Source organism: Anopheles marshallii, chromosome 2 (assembly GCF_943734725.1).
Source record: "Anopheles marshallii chromosome 2, idAnoMarsDA_429_01, whole genome shotgun sequence".
Taxonomy (NCBI): Eukaryota; Metazoa; Arthropoda; class Insecta; order Diptera; family Culicidae; genus Anopheles; species Anopheles marshallii.
This window is the reverse complement of record NC_071326.1, coordinates 26,321,790-26,341,515: the sequence shown is the minus strand read 5'-3', so window position 1 is coordinate 26,341,515 and position 19,726 is coordinate 26,321,790. Positions and strand designations below refer to the sequence as shown.

The following is a 19,726-nucleotide window of genomic DNA, read 5'->3' as shown; positions in this document are numbered from 1 at the left end:
AATGATCCGACGAAAACAACTAATCATTACATTTTACAAGGATAATAAATTATAACATTCTTCCAGTGAAGCACAAAGCCTATAGCCATGTACAGCACAAAATTATAGGCCAAGAGCTGCCGAAAACTCTACGGATGTGCATTGACCAACCTTATTCAAAGTTGTCAAATTTAGTTGTGGTGAAGTTGAACATTGCCAAAGGAAATGGTTTTGATCTGAGGAATTCCAGTAGATGACGCCACTTACGTTACTACCTCAATTTTAAGCAAGAATTTAATTGAGCATTAGTTAAATTTACAGAAAAACTAAGAGTTTCTCAATTGGATTACATTGCTGGAGATGGTAAAATTTAAAATCGTATTAAACAAGTGAGTATTCAGAGTCTTCCTGAGCTTAACTTGATACTATTAAGCAAACGTACATTCCAGTGTGGGTAAATTTGATTAGAATCATGAATACTTCAAGAGTCGAAACAAATTTTGAAGAACTCTTCATCACAACTTCTTATGATTGATTATTATCAAAAAGTGGCATTGAGCACAACTGTAGTAAATTCCATTACCATTTTCAAATTACAGCAGTTAAAGTTGGCACAGACCATCGCCTAATGGTGCTCGTGGTGAAATTCAAGTGGTGAATAGTGTTCCGGATTACACCAACACTTACACACCCCTTAATTGTTTACACACAGCGAAAGACAGCGCATTCTTTGTTTGACTCGCTTCATAAAAAATCGTTAGCTTCGCGAAGACGCACGGGAGGCGTTTGCCTTTGCATGGAAAAGTGATTTTCGCTCTGTGGCTGTACCGTTCGAAGCGAACAAACTGTACCAAACGACATTTTAGTGAAGTTTGCAGCTATTTAACAAAATAAAACACCCCTCCAATACCAATAATGCAGTGAAAAAAGTAAGGTGGAACGCGGATAGGACGCGCGCTCCATGGCCGAATCATCGTTCTGAAGGACTCTTTTGGTAAAAACGGACCCCAAGCATCGTCCCCCGGAACAGGAAAACGGCACACACACGCACATTGACTCCCGAAGCCAGGCTGGAATGAAATACGGTAATAAGGGTGCAATGATAATCTCTCCGCTAACCGTCACCATTTTCCTGCGTTGCTAAGGGGTTAGAAACAGGCATCGGTAGGAAGCAAAGACTCCAAAAGCTTTCCTTCCATTTAGGCTGTGATAAAACTAAAAGACAAAGGTAATACATTGGAGTGGGAAGCTAGCGACGCTCGTTTCTGTCAGCGTTTCAAGTGCATCCCTCAAATTACGGAAGCCAGTGAAATTTGATGCACCAAAAACCACAGGCGTATCTTTTTTTGTTTGGAAGCGAGGCGAGAAAATAAACTCCACCATAGGGATGATGAAATAGAAGCATCATTTTGTATATTGGCTGGTAAATGCGCTGCTTCTCCGCATTACGGCCATTTGTGTGGGAGTGTATTATCGCTGCGAACGCGCATCGTACAAAACAAGCAACGAACGGTGTTGTGTGTGTGTGTGTGTGTGTGTGTGTGTCTGTGCTTGGTTGCGGGTTAGCATAACGGATTTTCAAAGCATTTGATGCTCACAGGCTTGGTTTAGCATAAGGGGACAGTCATCGGGAAGGGGAATCGCAACATAAACACAAGCACACCACAAATGAGAAGGATTGAGTGTGTCCTGCACTTTGGTTGAAACGTTGGCTATGCTCGTACATTGAAATAGGCTCATTACCATATACAGCTAGCACACACAACAACGCACAGCTGGTTCGAGGCGACACACCACACAAAGCAAGCCAAGAGCGTACAGTCGCACACACACCAAGCGCGATTCGCGTCGTCCAGTGCGAGAGCGCGACAGCGCTACTGCGATTGCGTGCGAGCGAACGGGCGAGTGGTTCGCATGAAATAAACAGTAGCGCAACACAGTCTGTTGTGCGAGCCCGCGATTCGAACAGCCAAACAAAAGGCACGACAAACGGCCGAACGCGTACGGTACGAACGGACACAACGCGACCCAGAGCGGTGGCAACCAGCAACAGTAGTAACAGCAGCAGCTTCTGCGAAAAGTGACAACCTGCTCGAAAACGGAAGAAGATGGTCCCGTCGCTAAGGTGAAAGCTGCCCTAATACCACGGACCAAACAACAAACATCATCTGTGATATATGCGTGCGCGCGCGCTCTCGTCCCGCCCCGTATGTTGTGTGTGCATTCCCCGCATCGCGATCATCGAGGAGTAGCAATAGGAGTAAAAGTGGCTGAAAATACCCACAACACAACAACACAAAGCTCAGCCTTGTAAAGGTGACGCGATAAGGAAAACGGAGCCCCCCCCCGCTTGAGTGTGTAACTTATTTGCCAGTTTAGTGTAGTTGAGGAAGATACATGTTTGTGATATTTAAATTAATTTAGCTCTTGCGGTGCGCGCATTATACGTAAGATCATCTCACATCCACGGAAAGTAAACACCAATCTGCAGTTTAGTTTGGGGAGTTTAGTAGAGTTCTGCATTTGAAGTAAAAATACCCATCGTCAACACAGCCCCAAAGGTAAGTCGAGGTGTCGAGGCACGGAGGTGTGATGAGGTGTACGCAAAAAGAGGGTGAAGGTTGCGCGTAAAGGAGCAATGAACACCCGAACGAGGCCAGAAGGGCATTTCAATTGAAAGGTTTTGGGAGAATGTGCAAAACTACACGCAAGGAAAGGATGCGATGGAAAGGAAGAGACGGTACAAGAGACCTTCTCCTCCTGACCAGCTGACATTGAACGCGGAACTGTGAGGAGTCAGGCTCCCTGTTCGTCTCCTGTTGTATGAGTTCAGGGACGTAACGCTTCGTGACGAATATGATGTTGGAAAATGCATTGGCGTCTTTCTGTTCTGTTCACTCTTCATTGATTGCTTTATTTATTTTTGTTTTCCCTACTTTTATACAGATAACTGAAACCACCCTTAGCAACAACACGCAACTTCATCAAACAAGAACGCTGTGAGGCAAATTTCAACTCTCCCCAAACTGACGCAACATTTTCAACGACAATTTCTAAATACGAAAATTGAAATCCATTAGTGGAGAGATAGCAACAGCAGCAGCAGTACAAAACACTGCACGCACACACAGCCAACGCATGTGTGGAGACCCAATCAGCGTACCAGAGTGTGCGTGAACGTTCGGCAAGCCTCGACACTTGTGGAGAGCGACCAGAGCTCACCGCACCAACACATCCAAGCCAACTCTACACAGCGCAGCGACCGAATGTGCTAGATTCAGCAGCTCAAGCCCGACCAACTCTCCACACGGGCCGTCATTGTAGAATCTAATACCGAATTGAATAGTTCTTTTTGGCTGGACACTGGGGTGACGCAAAAGTGAGAGCCACAATCACGGAAGCATCCGGGTAAGTGATCCAGATTAGAACTTTCCCTACGCTGAAGGATCGTATTCTGCGACCGTTTTCTTGCTCGTAAAGAATGGTAAAAGGTGTGAAAGATAGTGTAAAATGTGAGCCACAAAATGTGTTACCACGGCATGGTCACGCGGCGGCCATCTTGATTTTTTTGTTGCCTTGTAGGAATGTGATGTCAGCGCAGGGAAGCAATGTGTGTTGTGTGCATGCGGTGTGTGCGAGTGTGCGTAGGGTGCGCGGAGTACAAAAGGGTTAATATTTACTTTTCATCCCAAAAAGTGCGCCCAAGTGTGTGGACATGGAAATTGAATTGCTAGCAAGCCATTGAAGATTATTTATTTTGTTAGACTTTATAGTCTGATTCGCGGCCAGGATGATGAGAAACATCATGGTTGTTACGAGACGTGGTGAGAAATTTCGCAAAATCATCACGCATCTTCTCACCGTTGTTTCTCGCAATGGTGGTGAGCATCTTCACGATTCACCAACATAGGTTACGACGTGAATCCCTAGCGCAGATCACGTTTGAACGTGAATTCGGATTGGGTTACATGATTGGACATGTTTGCACTAGGGCATATTTTTACTGCGGGAAGATATTGCGTGAATTTACCAACGTTTGTATGCGAGATCTCGAATTTAGCGAGGTGACGCATTTGTTTTTTGTGCTGTTGCTAAGTGAAACGGGGGGGAAAATTAGAAAAAAGAAACTAATTGAAGCTCCAAACGCAACATCATCATCAACACCACTACAAATGCATGTAGAAAATTTTGTTCATTAGCGCAATCGCTGAACAGGTCATGTCATTTTTTTCTCTTTTTTATGAAACCCATCAGCTTGCTTTATGTTGCTGCTCCACACTGGTGTGCGGAGCAGTTTCGTTTTGCGCTGCGATAGTGTATGTGCAAGGGCTAGCATTAGTGTGTGTTAGTTGTGTAGGTTTGATGTGGAGAGATGGAACCGAAGCGAAATCATCTGTTTCTCAGTGCGCGAAACATCGCGAAAGAAAAATAAATGGGGTTGATGTTGGGGAAAATGGACGGGTTTGGAGCTTCTCCAATTGGAGAGTTTCGAAGCAAAATACATTTTGCAGCCACACACCGTACAGTAGCAGTAAAACAAGATTATTTTAGAATGATTTTCTATGCTCTAGTAATAGACAACTTGTATTGTGTATTGCGTTCATTAACCAAAATAGCTTGGTCATGTAAACATATTTATGTAAGCTTAGCTGGTACCGTGGATTTTGTTACGATATTCACTATTTTGTGTGTGTGTCCTCATGAGCTTGATATGTTTTAAATAGTTCGATGGGGCAACCACCATCGTGCATAGTCTCCCTCTTGCTGCCCTTTTCTCTCCACTTGTGCGGAAAAGAGGCCAAAGAGGCAAAAACGGGAATAAATTTACATACAATTCACCCTTACCACCTCCTTATCACCCTCCTAACATACCCCTCAAGTTTCCTTGTCATCCACCTTCTTCCTTACGGGTGTATGATTTTGCACAACAAATCAACACACCACTACATAAAGCAGCTGGGGGGAGCCTGTATTTTTTTTTAAAATGAGCCTGTATTTGTGTTGTTGCACCCTTCCCCCAAAATGGGTGAAAAAAGCTATGCAAGCTCATCGAGATGACGAGATCATTGGATCCTCATTTGATTCCTTCCAGAGCCTTCCATCGTACGTATAAACGCATTCAAAGCACCGACACAGCACACGGTATGTGGGGTATGACGCTACAACGGCGTCACAGCTCACCACACACTTGACGCAAATAAACAAAACGTTCCACGGTCGTATAGGGGTAGCACAAAGCACACGGGGTCAAAGAAGGAACGTTTCTTTCCCTACTTCGTTGGCCGAGTTTGATTACCAGCAGTTTCACAACGACACAACGTTTGGTTGGTGTTCTGTTGTGCGCATATGCATGTTGTTTTCTTTTGTTTTTTGATACGTAAAATATTTTTCCTCGCCGTAGCAAACCATTGGTCACTATGGAAACGAAGAAAAGAGTTTCTTAGCGAGAACGGAAAAGTGGTGGCTCGATGATAGATGTATCAATGGACGCTGGTAGCAAATTTAGAATCGAAGCAACCAACTTGTTGTCCTATTTTTTTTTTGCGATGTGCGACCAATCATCGTGTTTACTGCGTAACATCGATTTGTCCTTGTTTCGGAATCGGTGCAAAGTGCAGCCCTTTTGGTACACGGCTAATTAGCTCATTGCCAGTTGACTCACACCCCAAGCAGGATATAAAATCCGGGGTCATACTTTAGTGCTCACCTTATAGGTGGTGACATTGCATCAAACAAACTTTCCCAATAATGCACACCGTCATCGCAAAAGGAACACTCAGGTGTGTAACCTGTCCTTCAGTGTTAGTGTGGCACGTGCTGACAAACCTGTTCATTCCTGCTAGCTGTAACAAAAATTCACCGAATCGTCCATGTGTTTTGTGGCTTGATAAAGACCACCGACCGTTTGCACTCGGAAGCTCTTGCGCGCTTTGTGCGCTAATGTGGTTCCGTTCGTGTGCAGCGCGTGATACGCACGTTCAGGCTTACGAGACAGCCCTGCTGGAGCTAGTGCTAAACATGAGCAACCTTTATCACCGTACCAAGCAACATAATACCCCAGCTTCCTCCCTCCTTCCGTTGGCCAGGGTGTCGATAGGACATTGGAGTTTAGACAGTGCAGCTATAATGTTACACACTCCATTCCATTGTGTGTGATCGACGGGTGTGAAATGGTTGCTTCCGTCAGTTGAGAGTCGCCCTAGATGGTAACCCTCGTTTGTACATGTGGCCTGCACATGTGTTTTGCATGGAGTTTTTGGTTGGTGCGCACGAGAAATCCCCTAGAAGAAGTGCCTTGTTGAAACCATTCGATTGCTGCTGGTGCAGTGCGTTGCTAAAAACGTGATCGCTTGGACGTAGTTTCGAGCTGTTCTCTATTTTTAATGCCCTAACCTTCGGGGAGGTGTGTTCCTGTTGATGGGGAGTCGGCTCTGCAATCAGCAAACACATCCCGGCTTAATTGCATGTTTATATGCTTTGTACGCGGAACCGTTGAAATCCGTTTCGTAAGATGAAAACAAAATAAAGATTCAAACCCCCTCAAACACGGCGGTGCACGGTGCCTTCGAGCTGATAATGCTGGTGTGATAATGAGTACAGTACTTTACTGTTCTAACGGCTCTACGCTCCTAAGTGGGTCGTCAAAGAAAAGATTAAGTTGAAATACCGCCCATTTTGGGGTCTAATGGTATGAAAGTAAAAGGAAGAACAAATACTATATTGATTTATATTTCGGAGGAAATCGGCTACGTGATAAGCGTTTCTACGGAGAAGATAAGTTCTTCAGTTGATTCGCACCCTACGCACACATTAATCAAACTCACACCTATGACTCACAAAACCAGGAATAGGATAATGTTTAAGTAGCTGTGATTCATTCATTGGAAATGCAACAGGATAAGAACTAGTTTTGTTTATTTATTTTACAATCCTCAAGAATGTGCACTTGCTAACGATGTATTATGGTGAGGTTTTGGTAAAGTGCCGCTCACGCATCCCATTAGTGAATGCCATACACTATTCATGTTAATGTTTGTCCCGTCTTCTGAACTCCTATCGACTTTCTAGTCCCCTAGGCTACAGACAGAAGCATTCAATATATAAAGCCTTGAATAGACGGTGACCCATCGAGACACGCATTAGCAGGTCACATTCCTTAACGCCCATTACATTACAACCTACCTTGTTTCCCTTTATTATCTATCTCTTTTGTTCCTGTTGTTCCTATTGTTCGTTACCCTCACACACCTACGCAAAGGTTGTTTATTTTCCCTTTTTCCCAGTCGTTACTCATAATCTGCTTTATTTTGATTTTCCAGTACCAAAAATATGCGTTAACCGTTTCTGTTAAATTTTCCAGATTTTAAAGTAAGTGTCGCGTGTCTATAGAAGAAAACACACGGAAATAGAGCAAAATCGCTTATTTGCTCGCCCAGAAGCATAGCGAAAAGCTCAGGGTAGACAGACAAGACAGCATAGTTCTAGCTCACGTATACTGGTTCAAGCACGCTCTCTCTCTGCCTACCTGCGTTTGGCTGGTTCTGTTGTGGTTGTTTCTCTTCGAACACTGTTCCTTTTCTGGCGTCTGTGGTGGTAAACTTTGCATCAACCAATTACAACTGATCGTTCGTGCTGATCGCTCACCCTGCTTGTTTCAAGGATAGCAACAGATCCTGCGTGTCTATCTTCCCGCTGTAGCCAGTAGTGTGTTGCATATTCAGTACTCTACTCGTGATCAACTTCGCTCCGATTGCGATCTTTTCCTTGCAGAAATTGCTTGGTTAAGAAGAAAACTCGCGCAAGACAAGGATATAAACGATCGAGAATACAACCAGCACAAAAACCACACCACCTCCCGGTACGGCCTTGCAGCAGTAGTGTGAACCGAAGAAGTAAACCGTCGGCTAACCATAAAAATCGTACGAAGGTCTTTTAGATCGTTTGCAGTTCAATAGCTTCCTGGTGCACGCTCTCCTGAGTGTCTCCCGCAGAAGATCCACCGTCGCGAACCACACGGTGAAGTGAACGAGATTTAATTGACCGCTGTGTACGAAGGACTAAGAGATTGTAGTTTAAACACTGTCGCGAGCAGCTCGTAAAGAAGTATCGCGAGAAAAACGACGCGAGTTGCTCGTACGCGATCACAAGTAAAAAGGGGTTTGTGATCCGTCCTCCTTACTGTCGAAAGCTTGTGCCAATAGAGTTCTTCCGACACGATTCTGGCCCGGTGTACAAGGCGGGTGTACGAATATAAGTACGTTCGAGATTCAGACAGACCGTAAAAAGAGTATTAAAGTTAGTTCGTCGCGCTTTCGCAAGCGCGTCTTGAACCAAACTGGTGTATACTCGCGTTGAAGTCTCCGTACTTTGGTAGAGCATCCACCCACCCGCAACTGGCACCCTCTTGTTTGGCTTTTTGAAGAATCGAGCTGTGTGAACGGAAGAACCGAGTAGCCTAGAGAAGCAAAAGTGGCCAAGCGAAACAGGAGAGAAATAACGAGGGTTTTCTGAGTGTCACATTTCAGAAAATAAAGGTTACGTTCCCTGTCGCGAAAAGCGGTCTCAGTCACATCAGTGCGGCTGAACTGTGTTTTCGGTGCGTAACCATCGCCACTACTAGTACCTATCGTTTTGCAAATCCCGCAACCAATTGCAATAGTACACGACTTGAAACGGCTTAACCAGACACACAGCGAAAGTGATCGGTGGTGTGTTGTTTAGGTTGCGTTCAGGCTACAGTCGAGTGCTCATTGGATTGGCCTGTGTGCAGCATTACCCGTTTTTACAAGAGCAAGAAAAATCGAAGAAACAATTAAAACGTCCGTTGGATTGGAGTTTTTTTTTTACATTTAGTCAAAAAATTAAACGCTAATTTTTCTACGACAATTCGAATCTCTTATTTTTCTTCCTAACCTCCCTAAAACAAACCCGTTCAATCTCGCGGGGCGTCAATCACACGATTACTGTGCACGATCTAATCGGACCTCCAATCCGTTTTGTTCGGACGCGCTGTTGTTTGCAAACGATACGAACGTTAACGAAAATCCCCTTTGCACGGTTCGTGTATTAGGTACTAGGCCAGCCCTCAGTATGTCTGTCCCTGTGAGCTGCTACTCTGTCGATAGCATGAACAACATCGACCAGCAGCCCATCGGCATCGGCGGCCACGGTCTACACACGTCCACCTCCAACCATCTGATGATGATGGAGGATGACGATGACCGCCGGCCAATGATGAGGATGAGCCCACCGACAACCGTTCATGCGCACGGCCAGACGATGCATCACGATCAGCGGATGTTGTCAGAGGAGGGCCGGCTTGGGACACCGGATGCTGCTGATGGAGTTCTGTTGGCGTCGCACGACTGTCGCCGCGGTGGCACCACTGTCACCGGCAGCGGCTCCATGCACTCATCGGGCCCGGGCAGCGAAAGCACCAGCTATCACTACCCGCCGCATCATCACCACCACCATCACCACCGAAACCACCCGATGATGATGGATACCGCCGCGGACGGCACGGCATGCGCCAATCATGACGATGGCCAGGACTTAGTCGGAGCTGCCGGGGCAGCGGCAGCGGCTAAGTGCACCTCACCACATAAGCACACCACCAACACTGCATCATCTTCATCACCATCATCGGCACCATCAGCAACATGTAACAGCACCATCACCGGAGCAGCAGCAGCACCAGCACCAGCAATGCCAGCGCAGACATTCGAGGAGATGATGGCTAAGCTGAGTGAACTGCTTGCCCTGGAACCGAAGTACCAACCCAACCTTTACCTGCCGCAACAATCAGTCGTAAGTAGCAGAGAGTGAGCAATCACGCTATTTTTACTTTCATTTTACTATCCCATCTTAAATTCGCCGCTTTTATAAAGGTGTGCACAGAAAAGAAAGAAGTACAAAAACCCTTTTTTAACAGCCCCAAACACGCGTGTTTGTGGACGATCGTGGTTTGCATTTTCAAGTTCAAAACGCGCATTGGTGTTTGGGTGGGGAACAACACACATTCCAGCATATTTCTTTTCGTATCGTAGTAAAAAAACGACGGTGGCGGTGTCAAGCGTAAAACAAAACAAAAATCGAAAGTTTTAATGACTTGCGCTCACCCACCTTTTCACGCACAGCAGAGTCCCCGCCGGACCACCCGATGCATTGGAAGGAGCTTTTGGGCGAACGAAAAAATATTTTCTTCACACTCTCTCGAACACACAGAAGACGGGTGCGCACACGTGTTGTGCCATCGACGTCAGCTATTGCCAGCGGCCCAGCTGTTCACTTAAGGCGATTAGGCGATGCATGAAAATTGCACACGTGAATTATGGGCATGGTTTTGTGCCCATTACTGTCTCAATAATTCGAATAATTATTATAATTCTTGTAGGTGCATGAAAAATCCTTATTGGAAAAATGGTTGTAAGTAGCAGAGCGTAGATTCCAATCCACATATAAGAAAAAAGTTACGAACATTACAATGAAAATGTTCGGATGAAACAATAGACGACATGTTTTGGTTATATTGACACAAATGTCGCAAATGGAGCTTGTTTATTTCTTCCTGTAGTTCATCTGTTTAGCATATCTGTGTCCCGTTATCAGCGATCCCAGCACAGATATGGTTTGTTGTTTCGGTGTCTATCTGCCACCTTTTACGTACACTGTAGCACTCCTCTAGAGGAAGGTTTCTTTATCTGCGACCGAGTGCTTGTACAGTCAAGTAAACAGGATAAGATTTTGTCAGTTCAAGTTCACGCTCCACGATCCCATTGCACTCGTGATCAATCGATGCATGAATTACGTGCATATTTCGTAACCCTATGAGGATGTTGTTGGTGAGTCGTTTTCGGCAAATAATCTTTTCGTTATGTTGTGAAATTTAACAACGTTCTTAAATTTTGTCAACATAGAGTTTTTTTTCTTCTGTGTAACACTTGCGGGATTTCGTCCCCAAGAAACACAACATCCGTTTTCGGGGGGGAGCCGCTGAAATAATATTTTTTGCTCGCTGCTCTCATACGGCGCATTTTTTTTTAGGCTATTGTGGAAGGCCCCGAACAAAACTTGTTTTGCAGACATTGCGTCGAACTCTCTGGTGTGAGCTCTTCCTCATCAAACATGTTCTCAGTGTCACACATACAGAACTGCTTATTTTTTTTTTTTTTATTCAATAAGAACGGCCAGGCCGTATTGCTACAGAACTGCTTATAGGGGATTGAAATATATTGTGTGTTTTCTGCGGCGATGTTGTTGGTGTGATGTTGTAACATTGTATGCGTGCTATGCTCTGCTATAGATTGGATTTTTTTTTTGCACAACAATACCCTTGTAGAAGAGTAGATTAGGGGTGGGATGTGTGTACGATCACGTAGTCACTTATTTTTAGAACGATGGCTTAAATGAGATCGTATCATTTCGTTGGTCGATTTTAATCCGAATGTGGTTTGGGAGCAATGGGAAATAATGGTTCCAAGCAAATTTTAGATGGATGAGATTGCAACTTTTCTTTTTTGTTTGCTCTTGTTTTTATTGCAAACTATTTAATGGTGTAAGTTTTCGTGTTTTATATTCGCTTCATATTGCAATTGTGCAAGGGTTGTATTATAAATTAAAACATTTCAAACCACACAACATGCAGTAAGACGACGTGCTGTTGTTTTGTTCGAACGACCGCAGGAAGAGATAACCACCAAACCACGCACACACATCCACCCCATTTGGCCGTTACGCTGATGGCATATTTTATTATCACCGTCGCTCACCGAGCCCGTCTGTCTGATGGCATGACCCACTGATAGCGCACCCAACAAATATGACACCCGTCGAAGACGGAATATGGCATACGATAGGGCTGTATCTGATTGCTGCTAAGCGCTAAGTCTTAACACTTCAATGTTAGCAGCTGCTTTCAAGTATTTGTACCGCGCCGTGTTTTGAGTGTTGGATCAATACTAAGGTGAACTTTACGAGTCTGCCCTTTGAGCGGAGGCTCATCAACAAATGCGTGGTGATAATGAGTTTGTTGATGTTATTGGGATTGTTTCAAGGATTTGACTTTATAAAACTAACTGTGTACTATATAAACTATAAACTAACTTTGTACATAGTTTTAGGTGAGAATGTGAATACTCATGAACAAACAACACATGGATCTAGGGATGAATATCTCAGCCGAATCATTCGTTGGCTCTTATCACATGCAGACAGTGGTTGGTAGAAAGGACGAAAAACGGAACATAAAACCATTATAGCAAACTCATCGTACGAGCTAAACGAAACGACGAACGAGCTGTTTTCATAAACAAAAACAAAGAAGTTTGTTTCCTGATAGTACTCGCAATCGGAATTGGGTATTACACCTAGTGCAGCAAAAATAGAAAACAAAAATAATCACATCACATTCAATCACAAAAACCGTTTGCAGCATGATTTTTCCGTTTTGTCGGATTGTTATCAGTACGTTTATACTGGTAGAATGAAACCGAAAAGTTACCCCCGGAAAAGGTGAACGACCGTACAACAACGGTGAGCGAGCGAAGGCAAAATGAGGAGGCCGAGGGTGGTGTACAATCGAAGCTGTACTAAACTTCCTTTTTTGTTTGTGAAGCGGTATGTGTTGGCGTGTCCACCCATCCCCGTGCACTGTACCCAGAGCGCACTGCGTGATAATGTGTGATAAAGCAGCAATAATAACAGCCCCCTTTACCTACCGCGACGTTTATGGTCATGTACGTCAGCACCAGCGAGACTTGTTGTCTTCGTTCTGTTGCAAGATAACCGATAGAAAATAAGATAATTATTGTTCGTCATACCCCTGGCTGAAGATGATAGTAGGTTGTCTTGCTTGAAATGATGCAGCAATAGCGCTGTTCTCGCAGCAGACAAGTTTTAGGGACACTGGCAGTACCGGTGGGAACGGGATTGTAGTTCTTGTTCAATAATTTTTTGATAACTACCTCGCGTTGCGAACTATTTCTTTTGTATGCAGGGATCGGCTTCTCGCTCTACAGGGTGTAGGGTACATCGGGGCAATTAAGTAGTATGTGTGTGTGATTTCCATGTTATACATAGGCTAATAAACATTGTTACCATCCAGTTCTGGTAAGCTGGCCATACAATTATGAATGGCGGCGTAGCCTTAGCTATAGACCGAACGAAGGTGCCATTCTGGATTAGGGTACTGGTTTTTTGTGTTCGGTTTGCTTGCTTAAGTAAATAACCGGTCGACGCTAAGTGAGTACGCTGCTGCGTCTCTTTACTATCCACGTTCTGTTGTCGTTGTGTTGCAATGCATTTAACTTCAGCTACGTGTCGTTGCATTCTGCAACAGAACTGCACCGATTCACCAGAAGTTGCCGTGAAGTGTAACAGAACCGAAATCGCTAGTGCATTTAGATACAGGCGAACCACTGTGATATGATGATCATGCCACCGTTGGTTACTTTGCATAGGACGGAAAATAGAAACTTACACATTTTTTTACGGCGACGCGTCCGCTCGTCGCCTTCATTGGACCGTGTGCTGGGTGGTGCGGAACAGAAAGAATGGATTGTTAAGCACAGATCCCTTGGCTGCTGGGTGGGGCTTTTCTTACTCGTACTTAGTTTTGTCTCACATGCCAAACTACACATGGACCGGGTGGGGCGTTTGTCTACAGCCGTTTGAGCTGGGAGTGAACATCGTTCAAGTTATTATAATCGCGCTCTAATGCCTCGGTCCCGGTTTTGTGTTGCCCGGTGTGTGTGTGTGTTTGGGCGTACGTTAATCACTCGTTAATCACTTGATAATAATTTCTCCCACATGTTGTGTGGCGCACGCCTGTACGCTCGGTTTAGTTGCTATAGTCGAGCCGTTTCTTTCAGCTCTGTGGTTCAAGATGTACCGTTTCAGTTTTCCTTTTTTTTTCCTCATCAGATAAAGATGGAATGCATGGGGAAAATGAAATACCGCCAGAAATGGAAAGATGTAGAGAGTGACCGAACGGAAAAACAATCGGGGGTCGTATAACAGCACGAATTTACATATGGATGAAGCAAACAACATATATCAATAGAATGAATATACCATGTATGCAGATGTAGAAAGAGGGACACAGAGAAAATGTTCAAACATAGTTCCGTTCCGTTGGCAGAGGAAGCAAACAGAACAGTGCTAGAGCATCGCTTTATTTACACTGTTGATCATGCAATTGGAGGCTTATGCTTTCATTACGTGCCTGTTTTTATTTTTCTGTCTTCCTTCCAAATTTTTAATGCTTCAACGCGCGCCTGTTACCCATTCAGGAAGTGCTATCGGAACACACCATCCGTTCGTTTCTCATCCACAGTTCTAAACGTTAGTTCTAGATTCGTCGTGTGTTGTAGATTAAACCGAATGCCCTGCAATGGGTAGGATACTATTGTCCGTTTATCGTTTTTGTCCCTCGCGCCCGTTTTTACATCTTCGTGCGTGACCGTCACGGTCGGAAGATCTCGCACTAGAGCGCGGAACATAAAGAGAAGGGAAATTGACATTGTTATGTCGAACACAAAACAGTGGATTGTCGTATGTAGTTGCTGAACACGTCATGCCAAACTGGGGGTAAAATGTTTTACATTTAGACCGTAGAGGACGATACGCGACCGTGTGCGTGTGCGAAGTGATCATCCCAAACAAAAATGCATCACATGAAATCGATCCAGCAGCAGTGCGACAACGTACGATCACTTCCGATCGCTGCGGTTGGCTTATTGTAATCGAATCACCCGAAAATAAAAGATGCAAATGTTTTGTTGCTGTTTCTGTTTTTTAGATGCCGCCAACCGAGCGATACTGGACGCAACATTTTTGGCACAACCGGTAGAACCAGTTTACAATTGTTCCAATAGCTTGATTTGATGCGATCCGTTTGCGACGGAACACATACACATACAAACGCCATACAAAACCTCGGTGCTGGATAAGAGGGTAGAAACCAGATAGCAAAGGAAAGACGAAACATACTAGGGACACAACACAACAAATCGACTTTAATGTGTGTATGCGTGTGCGCGCATACAGGTTTTGTACAGCGGAGGAGACAGTTGTTTGACAACCAAATGGGGATCGTTGTATATGGACAGGTGTGGTACTGCCGAGAGAGAGAAAGAGAGAGGAAGGCGTTCAAGATTTATTTTCGGTTTCAATGTCAACTGGTTCGATCCCTTCGATCCCGCCCGCACTGTTTGCGGGAACTCTCTCCCACTTCGTTTATGGGGTTTTGGATGTTTACGCGACGGTAGTAATTGCTACTAATATTCCTTTATTTTCGACTACCAAGAATTGTCACACATTGGGACGAACCTTGGCCATTTCGTAATGCACTTTTACGTTTTTGTGTGAATATTGTGCATATTGTCCATCGTCGTTTACTTACCTGTGCCGTTTTTTTCTATCTCGATGTCGCAAGCGGTATGTTTATTCAGGCATGAACAACATCATCCCCAGCATCGCTATCCCCATCGGGCAGATCTGATGTAGTCTCGATTATTCAAATGCGCAAACGGGTGTACTTTTTTTCCTTTTTGCTTACGGTTGATTGGGCAATTGACACACCATAGCTTGAGACACGATGTGGCGCGTCAGGCCAACAGCTGTGGTGCTCTTTTAAAGCTATTTTCTGCTTACATACGCCTTGATGATGGCGCACGGTTTGTTACGTGTGGATAATTTGTCATACAGAAGGATGTGTCCTTCTCGGAATATTGCCTTCGTAGTTGAACACAGCGCGATAAAAGCGTTTGGCACTTCAGCTGACTGTGTTTTGTTGTGTGTGAAGGATAGGCAAACCTACGTGACGTCCTTCGTCTCTCAACTTTGTATTGCAAAGGAAGGCGGCGATAGGAAGTATTAGGTCGTCCCATCTATCTAGCTGAACCGGTGTCAACTAATGAATAAATGTTCAATGTGTTGAACACATTTTTGATGCTTCAGAGTCGAAATTAATAAAAGTGAAACTCGAATCTTATGAAGCCTTTCGTACGATGTGGGGTCGTTCGGGGACGGTTTAAGATTGAAATGAAGACCCTTTATGCTGTGGGGCAACCGTATCTCCTCCTGGTGTGTCGTTTTAAACCGCTCCACCTTCCCCTCCCCATAATCAATCGTTCGTGTTTTGGTAGTACGTGATTGTCACTGTGAAAATATTTTGTGAAGATGTGAAATTTGAAGGTTGGGTGGGTGTGGGTTGTGTGTCGAATGCGTTCCCAGTGTGAGTGCGTACAAACGGTCCGTCCCTCATCTGGGTATGCGTTTCTTCATGTCGTGCGCTTGGTAAAGCAAACATCCGCAACCAACGCAGCCAGTGGGAAGAGCAGCGCGCGACACCCGTTGTTGACAATCTTCCATATGATGATGGGATTCGGTTTCAGGTTATTTTTGACCTCATTTTTACATAATCTTACCACTGCGTTTTCGCGTATCCCGCTTTCCCATTCCGAAGATTCCGAGTTTTGGAGGCCAAGCGATTGTTATTGTTTATATTTGTAAAAGATGAAATCTGTGTTTTGTGCGGAACTGTGAAACATTGCAATGAAATCGTTGATTGGATTTGACCCTGTAAAAATACGTATTATGCCTTTGTTTGAGAGGTTGTTTTGATTAATATTTATGATGATTTGCTGTTCTTGTCTGTTGTTTACTATCCACCGATGCGGTACTTCTTCCCAATTCCTTTCAAATCGCTATTGAATATTTACCTTTAATGCTTATCCTTGATGCGAGGCCAATGACACCGTTATTTATGTATACTTCCATTTGTTTCTGCTTCACAGAATGGCGAAATCACGATCGGCACCCGCGATGGAGCTGCCCATGTGCTGCGCTGCCTGAAGGTTTGGTACGAGCTACCGAACGATGTCCTGTTCGCTGCCATTAACTTGGTTGATCGCTTCCTGACCAAGATGAAGGTCCGCCCGAAGCATATGGCGTGCATTTCGGTCAGTTCCTTCCATCTGGCAGTGCAGCAGCTCAGCATGCCGATCATCGACACCGAGGATCTAATTGCAATTTCGCAGGTAAGTTTTACTATGGATAAGAAAATTCTGTCGAGTAGCATGGTTTCACATAGTTTTAATTTTAATGCACATAGTGTCTTGGTAGATACCAAGGTGAGCCGACATAACCGTGGCGTAGATCGTACAAATACTACATCTTTTGGTTTAAGAAGATCTGTCGTATTACATATTTGTTACTAGCATGATCTAGAGAAACTGTGTTCACAAACACTAGAATAGCCGTCAAAGTATTTCAGCACTGGTTGCTACATATACTCATCCACAGCAATGTAGTGTTGTTTGTAGAGTTATGTATACACGGACCCCACTGTAGCATCGTCCCTCCCTTCCGACGGCTAGATTAAACGCGAGGTGCCCTTTTTCGACACGCTTCGCTTGTCCGAAGGGGCATGAAAATAGAAATCGATCGTTTACGACCGAATAAACATACGATCGTAGCAAGATGTTATTCGATTGGAGCTTCAAATGTGAGCAGGATGGTGTTAGTTGAGCTGACATATCCGTTTCCAACAGTTGAATTGCCCATGCCATGCCCAGACCAATAGGAGGACCGTCATGATGATGAGTTTGCATGTTACTGTTGCCATTTTGTCATGAAATCGCTCTAGTTGTGTGGCAGGTTGTTGGATGAAAATTAGCGTTATTTATTAGCTTAATGTACATACAGCGGTTGGGTCATCATATAGGTAAACAAATGAACCTCTTGGCACACAGCTAAATTGGAGCTAAACGTCTTACCCCCACACAGGCGGCTATAGCAAAGAAGGTGTGTGTGTGTATGTTTGTTGATTAGTGTAACAATCATCACCACCATTAAGCGTCCCTACAACGAAAAGCAGACTTGTAGCACGCACTCTTTGCATGCATTTCTGTAGGAACGCGCGTCGTAACACCGAACCGAATGTATCCAGACAAACGCGTAAACAAACATAGTCTCTCGCGCAACCATAGAGTGGGGTGTGGGGGATCGTGTATGATGATCGATAAAAATTTGAAGTGCGCAAACGTGGGCTTCTGCTCGCGTACACACATATCGTTGCTTGATTATCGTTGCCCCGGTCTTAAAGGCGACCGTGAGCAATGACCGTTAGTAGCTTCCCCACTCTTATACTGGGCTTGGCTTCTTCAATTGTCGTTCAATCACTGAACACTTGCAGCAATTTTCTATATCTTTGTAGATCTTCCCTTCTCCCCATGCCGCCTATGTGCGTGTATACAAGTCACACCCACCATCTTAATGGTGTAGCGAACTAAGGGTTGGCCATCACTGTTAACTGTGTAGCAGTACTGAACCTTGGGACGAAAGTTTCATCGACATAAACGTAACTATGGTTCGATGTTCACATAAATCGGTGCGGGATGATGGCTATGGAAATTAAAACCAGATGTGTCTCCTCTTATATGAAACGCATTAGATCACTTTGTTTGCTATTGCACGTGTTACTTTTGTGTACATTTTCGAAAACCATATGCATATGGTTTTAGACAATTTTGTTGAAATATTTTTAGGAGCCTCTTGTTACATCATTTTAATGATTTTATTTCACTTTCTTTTCCTATGGTAGTGTCGTTGCACGTCTCGCGATCTGGTGCGAATGGCGGACATTGTCGCCAACAAGCTGGGCGTTCAGATGAATCTGGCCCCGGTAACGGCGCTTTCGTTCATCCGGCTGTTTTACTACATCTTTGAGAAGGCTGCAAATGCGCTCGGGCTGTCTGAAATCTTCAAATCAGCCATCTCACTAGCCGATCTGGAAATGCGGCTCGAAATCTTGGCGTGCGACGCTAGCTGCGCTAGCATTCGCCCGTCCGAGTTGGCGCTCGTGATGATCTTCACCCAGATGGATGTGTACGTTAGCGCGAACAAGGACAACGGTCTGGTACATCAACAGATTCACGATCTCGTTGACTACGCCATCCAGCTGCAGAAATTCTGTCGAGTAAGTACACATTACCCAGCGGATGTGGAGACTATCGTTTCCACTGGACAAACGGTTATTAATAAACACGTCTTCTTATCGCCTTTACTCGCAGATCCCAGACAGCAGCTTCCTTTACAGTCACAGTATTGTGACGAAGATTCTTTCGCTTTACAACGGGCAGCATAAGATCCCGTACAAGCAGCGGCTAGTATGGAAACTTTCATCCCGTACTATGCGTGTGCTGCGTCCCACTGACAAGTTGACCTCCTATTTGCCAACGATTGCCGAACATCATCATACCCATGGTCACATGAGCAACAACAATCTTAGATTCAGGTACGTAATTTCAGCGCGGTTGGCATAAACTGTAGAAAAGCGGGAAATGACCGTTGTTAAAATTAATATTTATTTTCCTCTCATGCTCCTTCACAATATCAGAACTGGCAGCGTAAGCTCCGAAGACGATGGAGAAGATTGGCCAACATCGCCGATCGTAGCCGTTTGTGAACAGTTCGTTGACGAGTAAATGGTCAAACTCGATCGATCGATTTGCGTCAACACTTACGCGCACAACACTCTCTGTTTTCTCCTACATATTAGTGGTTTAATATCGGATCGAGTCGTACATAGTGTGAAGGAAATTGGTGTTTCAGAACAAATCTCATTCCGTTTCCAATCGCGAGCGATTGCGAGGTGGAGAGACAGAGTTTCTGCTCGAAAGTAGCAAAACACCCCCTACCACAATGCTATTATTGCGAAACAGGATCAACCGTTTGAACACCACTC

At 44.6% G+C, this 19,726-nt stretch overlaps 1 protein-coding gene across 1 annotated transcript; it reads left to right on the top strand.

Annotated features, from left to right (window-relative positions):
• The first annotated feature begins 3,248 nt into the window (after positions 1-3,248).
• LOC128719459 (cyclin G) lies at positions 3,249-19,466 on the top strand. The gene is made up of 6 exons (XM_053813083.1): positions 3,249-3,387; positions 9,050-9,786; positions 16,776-17,018; positions 18,584-18,958; positions 19,053-19,276; positions 19,379-19,466. Exons 2-6 carry the CDS (start codon positions 9,070-9,072, stop codon positions 19,464-19,466), a joined length of 1,647 nt encoding a protein of 548 aa, XP_053669058.1. The 5' UTR covers positions 3,249-3,387; positions 9,050-9,069.
• Positions 19,467-19,726: the final 260 nt, after the last annotated feature.

Coding starts and splice junctions, on each gene's coding strand:
- LOC128719459 (XM_053813083.1), top strand. CDS start 9,070: ATGTCTGTCCCTGTGAGCTGCTACTCTGTCGATAGCATGAACAACATC. Junction 9,787..16,775: donor ACCTGCCGCAACAATCAGTC/GTAAGTAGCAGA, acceptor TCTGCTTCACAG/AATGGCGAAATCACGATCGG. Junction 18,959..19,052: donor AGCTGCAGAAATTCTGTCGA/GTAAGTACACAT, acceptor CTTTACTCGCAG/ATCCCAGACAGCAGCTTCCT.